Source organism: Myodes glareolus, chromosome 16 (genome assembly GCF_982192425.1).
Source record: "Myodes glareolus chromosome 16, mMyoGla1.1, whole genome shotgun sequence".
Lineage (NCBI taxonomy): Eukaryota > Metazoa > Chordata > Mammalia > Rodentia > Cricetidae > Myodes > Myodes glareolus.
The window spans coordinates 16,766,263-16,786,254 of NC_142041.1; the positions used below are offsets into that span (position 1 = coordinate 16,766,263).

General features: G+C 36.6%; 1 protein-coding gene across 6 annotated transcripts in view; it reads left to right on the top strand.

Annotated features, from left to right (window-relative positions):
- Ptbp3 (polypyrimidine tract binding protein 3) overlaps window positions 1–19,421 on the top strand; it is a 77,922-nt gene extending 58,501 nt beyond the window's left edge. For 4 of the 6 annotated variants that reach the window (XM_087897108.1, XM_087897107.1, XM_087897103.1 and 1 more), the window contains 8 exons: window positions 968–1,142; window positions 4,568–4,645; window positions 7,050–7,189; window positions 7,426–7,459; window positions 10,744–10,836; window positions 11,513–11,729; window positions 14,056–14,133; window positions 14,325–19,421. In XM_087897108.1, coding sequence (XP_087753234.1) covers window positions 968–1,142; window positions 4,568–4,645; window positions 7,050–7,189; window positions 7,426–7,459; window positions 10,744–10,836; window positions 11,513–11,729; window positions 14,056–14,133; window positions 14,325–14,457 — 948 coding nt within the window. In that variant the 3' untranslated portion in view covers window positions 14,458–19,421. The remainder of the gene's footprint in view (window positions 1–967; window positions 1,143–4,567; window positions 4,646–7,049; window positions 7,190–7,425; window positions 7,460–10,743; window positions 10,837–11,512; window positions 11,730–14,055; window positions 14,134–14,324) is intronic. The other 2 variants (XM_087897106.1, XM_087897105.1) reach the window with 1 other exon arrangement.
- Window positions 19,422–19,992: the final 571 nt, after the last annotated feature.

The window sequence follows — 19,992 nt, forward strand, 5'->3', positions numbered from 1 at the left end:
GTCTCAGATCTCTGAGACCCATTGCTGTTCGTCACATTTAAAATCTATACTTAAACATAGCACTCCTGATGCAATCTGACTGCTAAGTAGATGTTTTGACTTTGTGGTTTCATTTACTTGTCTCCAATCAGGCAGAGATTGATTTCACTACTTTTATAACCATATTCAGCTCTCATTGTTATTGTGCTCTGAATTAGTAAAGACATTAAAGCTTAAAAAAATATGGTGCTGTTATTTGTGTTGTTTTTTAAATGTATGAATGAATCTTTGGTTTTGTTTTAATGAGACAAAACACTTGATCATTAGATACAGCTCTCTTGGAGAGCTTCATTAACCTTTATTTTGATTTGTTGTTTAGGGAATATAGGCTTTTCATTTACTATGCCCTCTAGCTGCATGTTTATCATACAGTTGCCATAGTCTTTGGGTTTTGTGTCTGTTTTTATAAATTTGACTATTTGTGAAAGCTGGCAGTAGCCACAAATAGCCCACTGGTAAATTCTATTCTAGTAAAAGGACGGATTACTGATCTTTGGTCACAGGTGACTCCCTTCGTTTTTTTGTTCAAAAAAGCAAGTACCCAAAAATTGGCAAATAATTTACATATATTTATATTATGATTAGCATACTATTTACAGTGGTGTTTCATCAATACCTTATATTCACCCATCATAAATTATACTAAAATGAAATTTAAGTATGAAATTAACACCTTTAAATATTTACTGTGGGCAAAGTAGCCATAATAGTGTTTCTATAATTTTATGCAATAGTTTTCCAAGCTTTTATATCTTCTTTTTTTCATTTGGTGTGACCACTTCAGATAATAAAAGTAAACTTCCTAAGTCTTTGGCATTTTGTCCTTTGCACTTTGCTTAATGTTGGATTGCTGCTCTCTCAAAGAAGAGACTGCTCAGTGAGTCGTGTGGTCTTGACAAAACACCAGTCCCTGTCTCATCTACTTTAGGCTTTGGATGGCCAGAATATCTATAATGCATGCTGCACTCTGCGCATTGACTTCTCCAAACTCACCAGCCTTAATGTGAAATATAATAATGACAAAAGCAGAGACTTTACTCGCATAGACCTTCCTACTGGTGATGGTCAGCCACCCCTTGAACCTCCTATGGCTGCTGCTTTTGGTGAGTAGTTCCTTTTTCAGTCACAAAGCAAATTTTCTGAAGTGACAAGTTTTACTTATTTATGTCAGCCTTTTTCTTCTTGGGTTCTCTTACGACTTCTAAAGAAAAGCATATGTTCTAAAAAAAAAATATGCCCATATATTAAACCTTTGTATGGGATAATTCTGTTACTTCACAAAACACCTAGAAGAATGAAATTGCGTTCCAAGTTATTTTCTAACATTAGCACATTAATATTACCCAAAAGCTACTTACTTACTTTAAATTAATCATCTTAATGGTAACCTTGGTTTTAAATATGCAGATTTCTAAGCAGAATTAAGTGCTCTTGAAAAATAATTTTTTTCTTTTAAGTAATGATATTTACTTATACCTGCTGGATGGTAGTTTATGTACCCAGTATCCGGGGGGCTGAGACAAGGACTGTGAGTTCAAGCTAAATGAAGAGGGCCTGTTTCAAAAACCAAATTTTTTTTAAAGTAAAAGATTATTACTTATATTCTAAAAGTTTAATTTAAGTGGCTTTGTTTTTAAAATAATTTAAGCTGTAGGAATAGCACAAATAACTCCATATTTCTCAATTGTTAGCATCACGCCTCATTTACTTTATCATTTTCAGTTATATTTATATATTTGTATTTGTATTTATAGCTGTGTCTCCCACTTGACACTGTTGGAGAGTAAGTTATAAATATGATAGACTTGACATCTAAATATTCACTGAATGTTTACTAAGAACAAAGATATTCTTTGTGTGTGTGTTTTGTGTATTTGAGACAGGGTAGCCTAGGATGGCCTTGAGCTCATAGCAGTCTTCCTCAGCCTTCTAATACAGGATTACTGGTTTGAGCCAACATGCTTGACAATCAGCATTCTTACATAAATAAAATTCATTTGTCAAAATAAGGAAATTAATACCTATACCGCAGTATCTAAACCAATAGAACTTTTGAAATTTTTCAGTTACAAAAATAATATATTGCTATTTTTTTCTAAAATCTTGAAAATTGTCAGACTAGTATACTGAGCCATTTCTCCAATTCAATAATGAAAACTTTTAATGGCACTTCTTGTATTTGTGTGTGTGTGTGTGTGTGTTTACTTGTAGTTGTAGTTGTTTTACTCTTGTGGCTTTTTGGAGTGGCCTGCCACCCAGCTCCTAAATGAATCATACGCAGAGAATTCATTACTTATGAATGCCCGGCCTTAGGTTTATTTGTTTCTTGCCAACTTTTTCCTAACTTTAAATTATCCCGTCTAACTTTTGCCTCTGGACTTTTATCTTTCTCTATTTCTCTATACCTTTCTTTGTTTCTTACTCTGTGGCTTTCTGCGTAGCTGTCCCCTGAGTTCTCCTCCTCTCTCAGTCTTCCTTCTCTTCCAGATTTCTCCTGTTTATACTCTCTGCCTGCCAGCTCTGCCTATCCTTTCTCCTGCCTTGCTATTGGCCTTTCAGCTCTTTATTAGACTACAAGTATTATAGACAGGCAAAGGAACACAGCGTCACAGAGTTAAACAAGTGCAACAAAACAAAAATAACACATCTTAAAATTAATATCCCCCAACATTTGCTAGCATGTACAAATATGTACTTGCCTGTGGCGGCCATAGAACAAACTTAGGTATCATTTTGGATGTACCTTTTTTATTTTGTTGTTTTGGTTTGGTTTGGTTTGGTTTTTGGTTTTTCAAGACTGTTTCTCTGTGTAGTTTTGGTACCTGTCCTGGGATGCACTCTGTAGACCAGACTGGCCTTGAACTCACAGAGATCCTTCTGCTTCTGCCTCCCGAGTGTTGGAATTAAAGGTGTGCACCACCATTTACCGGTTCATCTACCATATTTTCAAGACAGGATCTCTCACTAGTGTGAAATTCAGCAGTTAAGCTAGGCTGACTGGCCAATGCTGAATATCTGCTTATATCTGTCTGTGGAAGGCTTAGGGTTCTAAGCATGCACCACCAGGCTCAGCTTTTTAATGTGAGTTCCGGAGATCAAATACAAGGCAGGCACTTTACTGTCTTAACCATCTTGTCTGCTCTTAATGCTATTTAAAAAAAAATGTGATAAGTAAGTACATGATATATAATGCGGAATGATCACACCAGGCTACTTAGTATTTCTTTGAGTTGGGAAAACTTTCCATAGTGCATGATGACTTCGAAATAGGTTTTGTCTTAATTTGTATTACCTTAGTTTCTGTCATGGGACATTTTTCAGATGCATGCAGATTACCTGTTCTTAATTATTATAAATAATTATTAATGATCTCCAACCATTTTTCTTAGAATTTTGTGTGATCTCTTAAGATGAAAATACGTAGGCCGGTTTCTTACAGAATATTCCATCTGGAAATACAAATGGAAACAGCTCCTTCTTTGCTTGGATTTTTGCAATCTCATTTTTTTTTATTCCCTGAAAACTCTCCCTTTCTCTTTATTTCTTGTGTAACTTCTGTGGAAAGGCCTCCCCACATTTCCAGTGTAATTCATCAGATTCCAGGGATCACTGTTTTCCCATTCTAAAGCTGTTGTCTTTCTCTATAGGATATAGGATATTTTCCTCCCTTCACCTTAGGACAGCTTTCGTCTGTAGGCACTCAAAGCTAAGTCAACATAATTACAAGTCTGTATGTTGCTTATAATAATTTCGAGTTTGCCATGCTATTTCCAGTTGAGTATCTTACAGTCATCTCACACTTGACTCTTTCCTTGGAACTGACTCCTGTTTTATTGACACTGTCACCAGGCCTCCTAAGGAAAGAGAGGCATTGTTGTCCAAATACACAGCACCATACTTCACAGTACATACTGTATAGCTCAAACTTTCCCTTAACTTCCAGAGATGTCTTCTCTGAATCATCCTAGTGAAGTCTCTGTGACGCCTCCTTAGTCTACTTGCTGTATTATATACCTGGAGGACTCTCAGCATGTGAATCTCTGTAATTCATAGTTGTAGCTTTAAACATTTCAATAACAAAAATTTATCTCAGGTTTGTTTGTTTAAACAAAATCACACCTTAGATTCATGACTCTCCTGCTTCAGTAATGGAATTAAAAGCATGTGCCATAATGTCCAACTTCATTATTTCTTCTCATCAGCCCAGTACTACTTCAATACATTACAATTTAACAAACATTTGATGGCTTTTCATACAGGAAAAAAAATGCCTCTTGATAAACACCAGAATCTTAGCCTAGTCCAGACTTAATAGCTAAGCTCTGTTCTTCATCCTTGAAGCTAGTTGAAAGGACTCAACCTCTCTAGATAGCAAGGACTTTTATACTTTAGGGGTTACCTACTGAACAACTATGATTCCATAATGGTTCAGTTCCATTTATTATGTATTTTCTTATAGGCATTTCATATTGTGTTGGTATACATAGTTAGCAGACAGTGTATTTATTATAGCCTCTCTTCTTCCTAGGTGCACCAGGTATAATTTCCTCTCCATATGCAGGGGCTGCTGGATTTGCCCCCACTATTGGATTTCCTCAAGCTACAGGTGAATCTTTTCAGGTTGAATTTGAAATGTTTCTTTAAACGAAATTCTTTGTTTTCTAGGAGCTCACCAAAATTTGAACAATTTAAAATAAAGGCCTTAAGGTGTTAACAACCATGGAGTAACTTGTATGGTCAAGCATCTTTCTATTTACAAACAGTTCTCTCTAGTTTCACTGTGCACTTCAGTAATTCCACTGTGTGTTTTAAATCACTCAATTTCTCTCGTCACAAATAACTATAGATTAATTACGTTAAACTCGCCTTTACCAGGTTGGCAGATGGTGTGCATGATCTTCTTATTTCCTTATTGATAAGCTTGTTAAGTGAACAGACCTGATTTTTACTCACCTTTGTTTCTTCGACACCTTTGAAGGCAGTATAGACAGACAGTAAAAACGTAAACATTGGACAACTTTGGAAAATGTTTTACCATTCATGAGTTCTGAAGTGTGTCTGTCAGTGAAGGGTGTAAGTGTCATTTATTTCAAGGAATAATTTTTTCCCTATATTGGGAATAATTAAAGAAGGGGAACTAGTCCTGACTGTCCTGGAACTCACTCTGTAGACAGATTAGCTTTGAACTCACAGTGATCCCCCTGCTTCTACCCTCTTGAATAGTGGGATTTAAGGTGTGCTCTACCACCAGACTTTGATTATGACTTTTTATTTGGTCATATAGTTGGTGGTTTTGTGTCTATAAACAGGTTTGTGATTAAGAAGTGTATGCCATGAATCTGATTTTACATACTACATTTCTCATTTACAACACTGTAGTTTAAAACAGTATAATGTACATGGGGGGGATGAAAAAGTCAATGAATGCTTCTAATTTGATAAGCCCTATAAAGCTAAGCAGAGCACATACATACACACTATAGTGTTGGAGGGAGGTCGCTTGTTGGTTCCCGGCTGCCCAGCTAGCTTAGACCTGAAACAATCACACAAACTGTATTAATTAAATCACCACTTGACCTATTAGCTCCAGCTTCTTATTGGCCTACTCTTACACTAATTTAACCCATTTCTACTGATCTGTATATCGCCATGCGGCATTGGCTTACTGGCAAAGTTTCGGCATGTCTGACTCTGGCGGCTGCTCCATGGTTTCTCTCTAACTCTGCCCTTCTTTCTCCCAGCATTCATCCTAGCTTTCCCTAAGTTCTGCCTTGCTATAGCTCCAGAGCAGTTTCTTTATTCATTATGGTAATCACAGCATTCAGAGGGGACTCCCACATCATTGTAGTTCTACTTTTAGTGGATATATAACTGACTTATACACAGTAGCAGAAATTGCAAGGTAAATTAGAAGGGCATGGGAAGTGGATTGTATGAAGGAAAAAGTTTCCTGTAAAAAGAATTCAAGCTAGGTGTGGTGTTGCACACCTTCATTTGTAGCAGTCAGGAGATCGAGGTAGGAGGGTCGCAGAGTTCCAGGCCAGCCAGAGATATAAAGTGACCCTATTCCGCGTCCCCTCCCTTCCAAAGGCATTCAACTGGAGAATGCCTTCTGCACGGTCTTAAAATTCTTATTTTGTCAAACAAAATAAGGTTAATTTCAAGTTTGTTGCAATTTAATTACAAGATGTAAATTAGAATGATCAGATGAATATGAAAAATGTTAAACTGAAAGAGCCAGAATGAGACTGGAGATGTAGCCAAGTGATAATGTGTGCCTAACACACAAGGCCTTGGTTTCATTCCAGGTACAGTAGTAAGATAGACAAATAAATTGGCTCCTTTTATAGTACCAGAGGTTCCTATGTCCTTAAGTTCTTTTAAAGCAAAGATAGAAGTAGTGGAACTTCTGAGAAAGTGCTGTTTTAAGTATAGTGTCAATATATAAGCCTTTGCCGAAGTTTAAGAATATCCAGGGCAGTGAAAATTTTAAAATAAGATAAACTTATTGTTGATCATAATCTGTATTTATAGCACTTTACACAGTTAAAAATATTTTCACATGTAAGCATACATTTGATTCTTTGGTTGAAGGACTATATATTAATATCTGTAATATATATTTACATGTGCATGTCATATAAATATTAGGCAAAATACAGCTGATTTTATTTGTGGTCAATATGAAAATTACATCCACTTGACATGAAGGTACTGGATAGAAAAGTGGTCCCAGGTGATAGGCTTTCTGTGTAGCTTAATTGATTTTGAAGACCAATGAGTCTAGCTACTATGTAGAGCCAATATGAATGGTACTAATTAAAAATAATATCAACGAATAAGGAACTCATCTTTCAAACAGACTACGGGAAGGAAAGCTGTTCTTGGATAGCCTTTATGATAATCTGTACGCTTTTTTAAAATGTTCAATTATTTTGCTTAAGTTGTATCTAGCAAATGTCATTCTCCAGATAACTATAATGTAAGAGGATATTTTTGTGTTTTCATAGGTCTGTCTGTCCCAGCTGTTCCCGGAGCCCTTGGTCCCCTCACACTCACCTCCTCTGCTGTCACTGGAAGGATGGGCATTCCTGGGACAAGTGGCATGCCAGGGAATTCTGTTCTGCTTGTCACCAACCTCAATCCTGATGTGAGCTGAGAAGTGGTCTAAGTAGTCTTTCAGGAAGTGGGATGGTGGGCTCTTACATGTAGTCTAGGTTTGTGTTAAAATGTTTAAATTTGTTTTAAGGATTTTAAATAAAATGTATCACCAGAATATATAGAAACAAACAGTGCTTTAACAGAATAAACTGTCTTTATTATACTGTAAATAAACTTGTTTTAAAATTGTGCTATATTTAGTTATCTTTTGTGTTATCTTTTCAGTTTATCACACCACATGGACTTTTTATCCTATTTGGTAAGTTTTTTTTGTTTGTTTTTAATGTCATCTGTAAGTGTGAAATGAGCACATATGATTCATTTAATAATGTTTGTTGATTAATTTTATATGCTTAGTAATATTGTTTGACACTAAAGATAGAGCAAAGATTATAATCGGGGAACTTAAGTTTGTAAGTGGTGGTATAAAGCAGGGAGTGCTTATCTAGCTGACTTGTGGAAAATGAGGAAGAATCAGCCAAGGAGACATGGAGGGTACACGTCTGCCCAAACAGCTTTCCTGTCCCGCAGTTGCTCTTAGTAAGCACACTTAGTCTTATTTTAATTATAAATGCTCAGGCTAATTACTAACTCACTCTTACATTTCAAATTAACCCATATTCCTTATTTACGCTCTGTCGAGTGGCAGTGTCTTTATTAGCATGGCATATTCATCTCTTGCTCCCTGTGCATCTGGCTGGTAACTCTCTGACTCCACCCTTCTTTTTCCCAGCTTCCTTAGTTTGGTTGTCTTGCCTATACTTCCTGCACGGCTACCCGCCAATTAGCTTTTTAGTAACATTTCTTCACGGTGTGTCGAAGAATTGGATTATCCACAACAAGCATTGCATTTAGAGATTTTCTAGAATAGGGAAGGTAAAGGAAGCCCAATGGAGAACATAAGACAGACCTGTTGAACCGAGACTGAAGGACTGGTGAAGGGTCATGACATGTATGAAGAAATTGGACTCCCTAAGGAAAATGGGAAACACTATGATTTTAAGCAAGATCAAGATGTAGTGATTTTCAGGTATGGTTTTGCTTTTAGAGTACTGCAAATCAAGCCCAGGACCTCTTTCATGCAAGCACCGAACTACCAAGTTACACCCTTTAGTCTTTCTCAGGCTAGTGAGACCTTATCTTTAAAAAAAAAAAAAAATGTTGGAAGCCTTCTAACAATCTTCCTCCCTCAGTTAAAAGCATAATAATTAAGCATGCGTTCCAGTTTCATATGATTTCTACATTTATCTTTTATTATACTCATAAACATAGAAATGGGAACAGTGAAATAAGCAGTACATCAGAATTTAAAGAACTTAATACAAAGCTTTTCTCCATTAAAATATTAGTATTTCACAAGGTACATGGTTTGTTTATTTTAAAGAAATTGGTTTCATTTTTGGCATACTTTATTAATTATTTTACTAATATGTTTAGCTAAATTTAGTCCTTTTGATATACTTTATCTAGGATATTTCTATGTTTTACTGTTAACAGATTTTAAAAATCGTTGTATTTGAATGTTTAACAAATAGGGCAGGTGCTCATTTCTAAATTTGTAAAGTGGTTGATAGGTTGTTGTTTTTTCAGACCTGGAGATTCAACCTAGGTCCTCATGCATGTTAGGCAAGGCATCTACCATTGAAATGGAGTCTTGTTTTATTTCATTTATTTTTATTATTGTGTGTGTATATGGTGCATCATTTCATCGTATGTATACTTGTGGAGGTTAAAGAACAACAGTATAGTCAGTTCTCTCCATCCACCTTTATAGAGTTCCAGCAGTTAATCTCATTGTCATCGTGGTGGGGAGCATAGTAGCAGGCAGGCAGACATGGAACTGGAAAAGTAACGGAGAGATCTACATTTAAATCCACAGGCAACAGGATGAGAGAGAGAATCTGGGCTTGGAATGGGCTTTTTGAAATCTTAAAGCTGCACCCCACCCCCACCCCGTGACACACTTCCTCCAACAAAGGCCACACCTCCTAATCCTTTTAAATAGTACCACTCCAGGTGACCAAGTAGTCAGATCTGACCAAATCATCAAATCTATGAGTTTATTGGAATCATTCTCATTCAAACCAGCACAGGGCTGCGGTGTGCCTTTGCATGTCAGAAGCTAACCTGGCTTTGGTAGGCTCTGCCTTGTGTGTCCTCAGGTTGTCAGGCACTGCTATGTGTTCAGTTGCTCAGAGTTACCACAGTCCGGTTTTAGAATTATTCCATTACCCAGAGAGACCACTTAGGCTCTTTAGTCACTGCCAATGCTGCTAATAGTAGCACATGAAATTAATGGTCGTATAATATTGAATTAACACCGTATCACATGACCTGTTGTCTGAAGTAGGTCTTCTCTAAGAGTAAAATAGCCCTTCATTAAAAAAGTGAAGTCTCCCATGTCTTAAAGAACAAATTAGATTTATCTATTTGGTTACAGGGTGTTTGATTTTTTTTTTTTATTTTTATTTTTTTATTTTTTTTTTGAGACAGGATCTCACTGTGTAGTCTTGGCTGTCCTGGAATTTTCTGTGTAAGCCATGCTGGCCTTGAACTCAGAGGTCCACCTGCCTCTGCTTCTCCTGATGCCCAGCTCTATATTTTGTTTTCAGAAATGTCTCCTTCAGCCTCGTGTCACTTTTGAGAGGGGCAGTAGATTCAGAACACTTGATTTTTGTTGTTGTTGTTTTAAATTTTTAAAGCCATCTCTAGGTTAAAAGTTATCTTTAGGTGTTAGTAACCATCTCTCATTTGTTTCCTTTGAAGATTTTCATAGCTGTTTTCTTATTGGATTACAAGTATAGTGAGGTTCCTTTCTACAGAGCTCTGCTTTTGTTGTATACTGTGGAAACTGCAGTGTATTATAGTGCATTAGACAGAGGGAAATGAAAGAATGCTTTTTGCATTGGAGACCCTCTTTAATTTTTGTAGAGTAAGAGTGATGAACTGTAGTGGTTCATTGTCTTCCCACACCCAGGTTAATTGTTTTGCTTGTCTTCTGTGATAGAGGACCCACTCTGGGGATTACTAGTAATAAAAAAAAATTCATGTAATGAGATGAGCTAGAAGGTGGTAGGGTCCTTCAGTGCTCTCGTAACTTAACAGTTGTGAGGATGGAAGAAGTGGATAATGAGGAGGGGTGCCTAGGCCGTAAATCCCAAAGGTGCTGGCGATTGGGTAGAAGATTTTAAGAACCGTGTCAAAAGTGGGTGTGGAGAGGAGCAGTTGTGTGCATGGTGCTCCCTTTTATTTTTTGCCAGGGAACTTATTAGATACATACGGGATGTTGGAAAGTGATCTTTCAACACTAGATGTAGGAAGAGGTAAGGATGACTCAGTTCATTGGTTTATCCTTAATGATGGATTGACAAGATATCTGAGAGATGAAAAACTGTGAAACTTACCAGGGCAGAGTGCACGAAATTGCCACAGGAATGGTGTGTTAAGAAAAAAGAACCCTGTAAATACAGGGGTAAAACTACCGTTCTACCCAGGATTTTAAATGCAGTGTTTTGTGTTTTTGCATTGTTTTGTTTTAATTAGGAGTGTATGGTGATGTCCATCGAGTGAAGATCATGTTTAACAAGAAAGAAAACGCTTTGGTGCAGATGGCAGACGCAAGTCAAGCTCAGCTAGGTACTGACAGTGGTGATGTCTGTTTTGCATATGGATTTTCCCTCAGGATGGGCGGTGCGGAACTAGGAGGGGTGACTTTGCAGCAGCACTTTTTCATCGTGTTTCCCTTCTTACTTGCACCTGCTTTACTCGAAGCTCTGAAGTTCATTATCTAAAACCTAACACACGTTCAGTGTTTACAGTTTGCACTCTACGGCTTCCCATTCACTTTAAACTAATAAACTTGACTTGTCATGTGGCTTTATGGGTCTTCACTTTTCTTGTAAAATCTGAAAAATTATATGATCTGAAGAGAAATGAGAATATTCTTTTTTTTCTAAATTAGATTTTCTAAAGTTGTTGAATAATTTAAAAGGCACAGATTTCTTAAGAAGGGCACAGTAATGTTTCATTCCCTGGCCACTAAAATGTAACTACTCAGATGTCTTACAAAAATGCTTTGCTTACCTTGAGAACTTTATATGTTCTTATAGCACTCTGTTCAGAAGTTATTTTGTTTGGTTAGATTAATTTTTAGTTGCTTTTATTATAACAAAATGAAGTTATTTAATGCTTCTTACTATGAGCACTTGGGTTTTTTGTTTTGTTTTTCTGTGTGACATGCCTGGCTCCTGGAACTTGCTATTAATTAAGAATCTCAATATTCAAACTTTCCTCATTTTCTCCTATTCTATAGCAATGAACCATCTAAGTGGTCAGAGACTTTATGGAAAAGTACTTCGTGCTACACTGTCCAAACACCAAGCCGTTCAGCTCCCTAGAGAGGGACAGGAAGACCAAGGTCTGACTAAGGACTTCAGCAATAGTCCCCTACATCGCTTTAAGAAGCCCGGCTCAAAGAACTTCCAGAATATCTTCCCGCCGTCAGCCACTCTACATCTTTCCAACATCCCGTATGTATCTAATAAGTTCTTTTGATAATTAATCTGTAATATGTGGCTTGGGAGAAGCAAAAGCTATAAAATTGTTCTAAACTTCATAGTTCTCATCTATCGCCAACTTTTATGTACCATCATGCTGTGGAGAGCCTTCATTTCCAATCATACCTTTTATTTTTTTTTTCCAAGACATTTTTAAAGACTTATAAATTCCTGTGTATTTTATGTACATTGGTGTTTTACTTTTATTTATGTCTGTACAAAGATGTCAGATCCCCTGGAACTGGAGTTACAGACAGTTGTAAACTGCCATGTGGGTGCTGGGAATTGAACCCACATCCTCCAGAAAAGCAGTCAGTGCTCTTAACCTCTGAGTCACCGCTCCAGTCCCTAATCCTGCCCTTAAAAGTGAAATTATCGACACTTGAGGATTTTCTCTATTTAAAGTGAGGATAAAAATAAGTATATGTAGCCTAGTGGTGGTTCTCTGAGTTTGAGGCCAGCGTGGCCTACAGAGTGAGTTCTAGGACAGGCTCCAAAGCTGCACAGACATACATGAAAGTAAACCCAGAACACTCACTTTCCAGGCCTCGGGGGGAGAAATTATATGTAGATATTCCTTTGGTAGACACACAAGATGTAAATGTGATGTAAACCACTGTACTCATTCATTAACACAGTATCTCTGTTGCCTTGGAGCTACGTAAGAAATTGAGTGCTTGCAATAGAGATTGTATAGTTCACACACAGCATGAGATATTTAGTCTCTGACCTTTCAAAGAAAAATAGGAACAGCCTAGACAGAAAGCCATTGAAGAGAACTCTTAAGAAATTATGATGAGGTTCTCCACAACTGATGGCTTCTGGCGGGGGTGTCGGTGGGGAAGCACTCATTTTTCTTCATGACCACCAAGAGTGTGCCCATGCAACAGTGAGTATATGGGCAACACAAATTGGACCCCCCCCCCTTTTATTCTTTCTTTTTGGAGGTCAGGTCAGAAGGGTGCGAGGACAGACATACGAGGCCTGGAAAGTGAGTGTTCTGGGTTCATGATATTTGGAATTATGCTATTATGATGGGCTTGTTATTGTTAAGTATCTGTCTGTGTGTGTGGATGGTTAATTGGTTGGTGAATTTTTTTGGGTTTGTTTGTTTGTTTGATTTTTTTTTTTTCTAGACAGGATTTCTCTATCTCTGATCTCTGGAACTCGCTCTGTAGACCAGGCTGGCCTCAAACTCAGAGATCTGCCTACCTCTGCCTCCTGCATGCTGGGATTAAAGGTGTACGGCACTGCCACCCAATAATGATGTTGATTATTTTGACTGTTCAGTTTATAGTGCTGTGCACACTTTACGTTAAGAACATTCATATTTTTGTGTAACTATTCACTCCTATCTGCATTACCTTTTTATTATTCAAATTGAAACTGTCCCATTAAGCATCAACACTCCACTTTTCTGTGAGCTCTAGTCTGATAACTGCTCTGCCCCTTATAGTTATTTATAGTAGTCTTTGAAATAAGGTCGTTAGTTTCAGTCTGTTAATGGAACTCAGACTAGGAATAATTAATTCAAAAGGGTATACAAATGAGTAAGGAATGTAGTTGTAAGCACAGGTCTGTTACACTGAGGAATCAGTGATGTCGTTTCGTCATGTACTGCCTACGTGATAGACCACTGTACTAGTTACTCATCGCTGTATAACATTACCCCCAACCTTACCTTAGTATTCAATATTTATTATATCACACTTTTAATTAGGAATGTAGAGATGGCTCAACTAAGTGGTCTCTGAGTATGTCTTGTAAGCTTGTAGTCAAAATGCCAGGCAAAGAGGTATCAGAGAATGTAACTCATTGGTTGAGCTTGTTCTTGCTATGTGGAAAACCCTGGATTCAGTTCTCAACATGCATGGTCATTTCTGTGCTGTCCTAAGGGATACAGAGGACATCTCTGTGCAGTATGAGAGGAAGATAGCCCAGGTGTAAATATTCTTAGAAACTGGCCAATCCATATACCTTCCAAACACCATGAAAGCTATAAAGAGTGTATAATTCTGGGCTATAGCTAGTAAGCCAGAGCTGGAGAAGTAGCTTTACTAGAGTTCATTACTAATGCCAATAGTGTGAGAAATAATCATTTTGAGAGAATACATATTTTTATATATATATATATATATATATATATACTATCTCCAAGCATGTCTCTATCCATCTTGACTATTGGGGCTTGGAAGAGATTGTTGGAACATAAGTGCTTAGGGATCTGACGGTGGTCAGAGCACATCTGTGACTCTCTTGCCAATGGGACTAATGTAGTTGATACTCTGATATTTTGCAGCCCTTCTGTTACAATGGATGATTTGAAGAACCTTTTCATAGACGCTGGATGCTCAGTGAAGGCTTTTAAATTCTTTCAGTAAGTCCTTGCTTTTGAAAGTAGTTAACATTATTTAACATGCTTTGTAGCTTTTTAAAGTAGTTCTGCAAAGTCCTTTGGTGTAAGGAGTAGGTTTAAAACCAAAATTAATTGTACTTTTTATTTATTTATTTATTCATTCATTCATTCATTCATTCATTTATTTATTTATTTATTTTTGGTCATTTTAGGAAAGATCGTAAGATGGCACTGATTCAGTTGGGGTCTGTGGAAGAAGCAATCCAGGCCCTTATTGAGCTTCACAATCATGATCTTGGAGAGAATCACCACCTCAGAGTTTCCTTCTCAAAGTCCACCATCTGAGCTCTCTGTGAATGTTCTCCTTAAACTGGACCATAATTTCAGTAAAGTCTTCAGGCACAGACTTTAGCAGCTCAAGACCAATTCTGCCTCTTTCACAAAAGTAACTCTTTGGGAGTTTGATTAATATTCAAGTACATTCAAAACGAGATATTCCTTTTTTTCTCCGATTTTTCCCACCAGTGTATGATCAAAGGTTTGCTTTTCCTTTGTACTGCAGTTTCTATGAAAATAACTTTCAGGAAAAAAAGATCAGGAAAATATTTTTTAAATAATTTAATTCCCTGAATTAGATTTCAAAAGGACAGACTTTAAGTTTGGGTCCAGATCAGCCTTACATGACATTTCTAGTATCCTTTGTACTTTGAGGAATTTAGGCATACAGACTTTTACAATTTCTTGATGTAATTTAAACCACTTACAGCCAAGTTTTTAACTTTATGATTAAGCAGTTTCCCTGTAGAAAATGATGTTCACTTTTAAATTATATCAGATATTTACATCTATTGATAGTTATTATACATAACCACATGGAGTTATATTGGAAGCAGGTTTATAAAGATGCATGCTTTCTTTCAATGATTTTTTTTCACTGTATGACACTCCTTTGAATAATGCATATCTTCCCTTTCAAAGACTTTTTGGAAACGCAAAGTGTTGCAATTGTCCCCAGGGAAACAAGTGGAATTCAGCCTAGATCTGTTACAATATCAGAATAATGAACCATTTTAGGAAAAAAATTATGTTTTGAATTTCAAAATGACATTTGTCAAGTAATGTAATATGATCTTGGAAAATTTTAAAAGAAAAATAATCCTACTTTTTTATAATTGTTTTCAGAAAAAAAGTTTACAGTCTTAAGGAAAATATTCAGGTCTATCATATGGTTTGACAGATTTTTTAAAAGTTATTTTTGGTAAGGTCTTCTTTTAGAAAAAAATCTCAAGGGTTTTTTGTACCACTATAATCTCTAATACTCAGAATTACTGTGTATTTACTTAATTTCTTATTATGTGCCTTATTATGTGCTTAAGATATAGTAGATTAGAGTTTTATCTAAATATCTAGAAAGATAAATTGTGGGCTTGGTGAGCATTCTGTTATTTCTTTCCTTGTCTTGGATTTTAAGGGTTTTTTCCCCCCTTTTTTCATTGCAATTTTAAGTGGTTTCAATAAGTAATAGTTTTTATTCAAATTTTTGGTGCTTTGGTATAGTGATGGGCTAGGGAAGGGTGAGTGGTTTGGGAATAACTCGGTGTGCACCTGTAGGCCTCTGTTGTGACCGCTGGTTGCCTCCAGCCTTCTTGTAAAGTCAGAGCTGCAGAACTGTGTATCAGTTCACATCTGTCTGACCTTCATCGCAGTTAGGATTTGTCTCAGGATTACTCGATTCTTTCTCAGCACTCAAGAACTTGATTATCTTGTTAATGGAACTTCATTACTGAATGTCCACATATTTGGAATTTGAGAAAGTGGGTTATTTTTTATACTCTTACCCTCTTACGCTTTTGGTTGAATGTAAGGTACATGTTAATTCAGTGATTATATCATGTAAAATTGTTTCTTCTTAATATAAAACTGCTTTTGTTAATTATTCCTTCAATGCTTAATCGGTTTCTAAAATACAGAATTGTCAAAGGGATCAATTTTGTCCACCCCTTTTCACTTTTAATATTCTCAAATTTGATCATCTCATCTTTTAAAGAGTATCTCATTCTTCTGTTTTCAGCCATTAATTTGAACATACATTTTTCACTTTTTTAAAAGAAAGAAAAAGTTTTATAGAAAATAGAAGCTGAAAGAGATAATTATACATTGTTTAAAATCAAGAAGCAACAGTTCATAGAACAGACAGAGAGAGATGCTAGCTTGGGACATTTCAGATGCGGTGACCTTAGTATTGGCTGAATAGATTAGGCATGATAATTACCCAATTGGGTGTTTTCCCACTTACATTTGAGGTATGTTTTCTCCTGAATACCGAATAAAGGAGGAGAAATTGGAACTGTCTCCCCAAATTTGCTCTTTTCACACAGACACTATTAATTTTCAGTGACATTTTAAATTGGATTGCTTCCTTTATTTTGAGTTGGGAACTATGTAATTTATTACTTCATGACATAACATCCAGCATAAGTGTAGCAAAAGTTACTGATAACAGAGGGAAATCATAAAAGTCTTGAATGTAATTCTGAAGTAGGGATGGCCTTTAAATTGAGAGAACACTGAAATCCTTTTCAGGAATTTGTGTAGATATGTGTGCGTGTGTGTGTGTGTGTATAAATAAGTGTATATACATACATATACTCTTTTAATGTTATATATACATATGCACATTACGTACATTTTAATTTATTGACAAAATTAACAAAATTAAGATTTGGGAATGTAGGATATGCTTATTTTAAAAGAGCATGTTGAAGTCATCAGATTGTGTCTAAAATTAGCTGTAGCATATGGATGCTGTCCACATTGAGCTCTTGATTGTTTGAATTATAGAGGTCTACATATTTGTGTTGGCATAGTTTTAAATACCGGGGTGATGGAAAATTTTGATCTGTATTTTTGTTTTGGCATGCACTTATTCAGTATCTTTTAGCAGTGGTTTATTTTTGCTGTGAATGCCTTGCTGGGTTAATTTACTTTATTTGGGGGAGTGTTGTCATATCACTTTTCAAGGTATCCTAACTAAGCATATATAAATTCAGGACTTAAGGAAATAGCAGTACACATTTAAAAATAGTGCTGTATAGCAAGATGTTTTACTTTGGGGTTTGCATAACTCATATACTGGTAAAATGTGTTTTGTGTTATATGAGAATAGACAAAATCATACATTTTCTTAATTGATATGAGCTAGAGTTTCAGGATTCCCCCATATCCCCATAAAATGCCATGAGATCTTCGGGACTAAATACTAGACACAGTTCTTTGTAGCAGTGTTGGGACTGAATGCTTTAGAGCCATAGCTGCTATCTTTAATTCCTTCTTTGTCCTTTCCTGCCGTGCTGATTAAGGACCTGTTAAGGTTAGGAACTAGCCCTTGTGAGTCAGGCATGGTGGCACACAGCTATAATCACAGTGCTGGAGGCCGAATGTTGTCTTTTAAACTCCGCCTGGACTACAGAATAAGTTCCATGCCAGCCTTGCTACATAAGACTGTGTCCTCATCTACCCCCAAGATAAAACAAACAGCTCTTAGGAATCTATAAAGTGTCAATTTTTCAAGTCTTCATTTCACCACACAGAGCATTTATATTTGAATGAATATATTATTGTGTAGTTTCTCTTGTAGTTCCACTAAATAGTCTTGGACAGAAAATGATAAACTCAGAAATAATGATCTTTTGTGCCTCAGCGAATCCACTTGTAAACCCCAGACTTACCTCCTAGAAAGCCAGTGTGTACTGCAATGGTGAGAGCATTTTTCTCGGCTTTCCCTTTGTCTTGATCTACTGTCAAAGAGAAGAAAACTGTCAGACTCTGTTCACTGTTGTGCTAAAACAAACCCAGTTTAGAGTGTACATAACTTTAAAGTATAACTCGGCTGTTTTTTAAAGGGTTGTTTTAGTAGAAGACTGTTTGCAGTCTTTTTCAGAGCAAATCCTAACAGGTATTTGTGAATTGTTAAAAAAAAATTACAGAAATGTTAATTGGGGGGGTGTAAAGGAGAAAAACAAAACAGGACCAAAGTTTATGTGCCTTCAGTAGTCTTATTGACCTTTTCTTCCTATTTGAGCCTAAGGTAGCATTGGTATTTTGATTTTTCAGGAAATGTGTACTATACAGTTTAAGGGAATGTTGTCCCACAAACAGGCCTGAGTAAACAAAAGCTCAGCTGCACATCTGCTTCCGCACAGAAAGCAGAGCGTTGTATGGTACAGGAGCAGAACTGCTTTCTGTCTTCATGGTGGTCACCTTAGCTGTCACAGGCTGAGGCATATGCTCCAGAGAACAGGGACCTTGGTGATGATAACTGTCATGCCTGAAAGCTGCTTATGGCAAACTTCACTTAACGCTGCCAACAGAGTTTTGTTATGTTCATAGTAGTTCTAAGAACAGGTATTCTAAGTAGTTGTGTTTGGTGTCGTTAAGAATATCATACTCTAGTCTTTCTTTTTTTTCTTACCACTCCTTGTTACCCAGATCTTTAAAAAATACATCCCATATCCAGGAAGTACTGATTACAAAGATTGCTGACCACACCAAGTTTTACACTGAAATGTCACCTCATTGCTCTGACCAAAGACTGCCTGTTCTGGTTTTAACTCATCTGTGAAGCATTTTCCCTGAGCTCCTTTCTGAGAGATCCCATGCAGAGCGGCCTTGACTTTCCATTTCCTCCTGATGAAATTTTCTCTACTTAGAGAAAATGGGAATTTTCCTGTGAACAGAATGAGTGGACAGCAAGGACGGCCATTTTCAGTACTGTATTTGCGGGGATAGCACAGCTAAAACCTCTAATATTGTCTGGTGTTTTCCATGGTCTGTTCATAAAATTCCCTTTTTCTGTTTGTAAGAATGTTCATCTAACAGAAGAAAATGCTGTAAATATTTGTAACAACATTTTTTTAAACCAGGCCAAAAAGGAAAAAAAAAAGGTTTTTGGGAACAAGTTAACATATAAAGTGGTTTTATAGAAAATAGCGATTGTCTTGTATATTTTGATAAGCAGCAGTACCAGATTTCATTTGTAATACAGTTTGTGGTATTGGAAGAAAAGGATTCTGTGATTGTCTAAGTGAATTATGTTATAAATGCAAAGAGGAGAAAATATTAAAAACCATATTTTCTAACTGTGTAGTGCATGGTTAATTCAAGCTTCTGTACACTACAATATTGATTCCGTTTTCCTTCGGTTTGTATATTTGATACCTGTTACAGGGAACCTCAGTCTCTTTTCCTAACAAGTATAGCATTGTAGCATGCCTTTTAATAAATGTCATGGCATCTGTACTCTCTGAAAATTTTTCTGTGTTATCGTCTGTGCTTTGGGTTCCCCTTGTCTTACCTGTAATTCTAACGATGTCATAGTTTCCTTTACTTCCCATGGCCGTCCATCTCAAGTTATCGTGCTGGATAGCAAATACTTAACCAACTTTAATAGCCGGGATTTAAAGAAAAAAATAATAAAATTGTCTGCTCCTTAGGTATAATTCTCATTTTAAGGAGCAAAGCATTTCTCTGATCTTAATATATCACCTTGTTGGGATGTTCTCCACTGCATACACAGATCAGAGTGCTCACGGCCTTTATATGCAGCTGGAGACAGTGTGGCCTTGCGAGCTTGCGTCCTTTGAGCTGCTATGGCCACACTGCTTTTCTGTAGGCAAGCCCTTTTGCTGCAGTTTGCTGTAGTGTTGCAGTTCAGGAGTAGTACGTCTGTTCTAATCTTTTACTCAAAGATCTCTAGGAAGTAGGGATCTGTTTTTAACAACAGAAAATGTTATACCATTTTCTTTAGTGTTACTACATAGGTATTTCAGCCAAAGAGGTTATATTTGTTTTTAAAAAGAAAGATAGCCCAACAACCAAGTG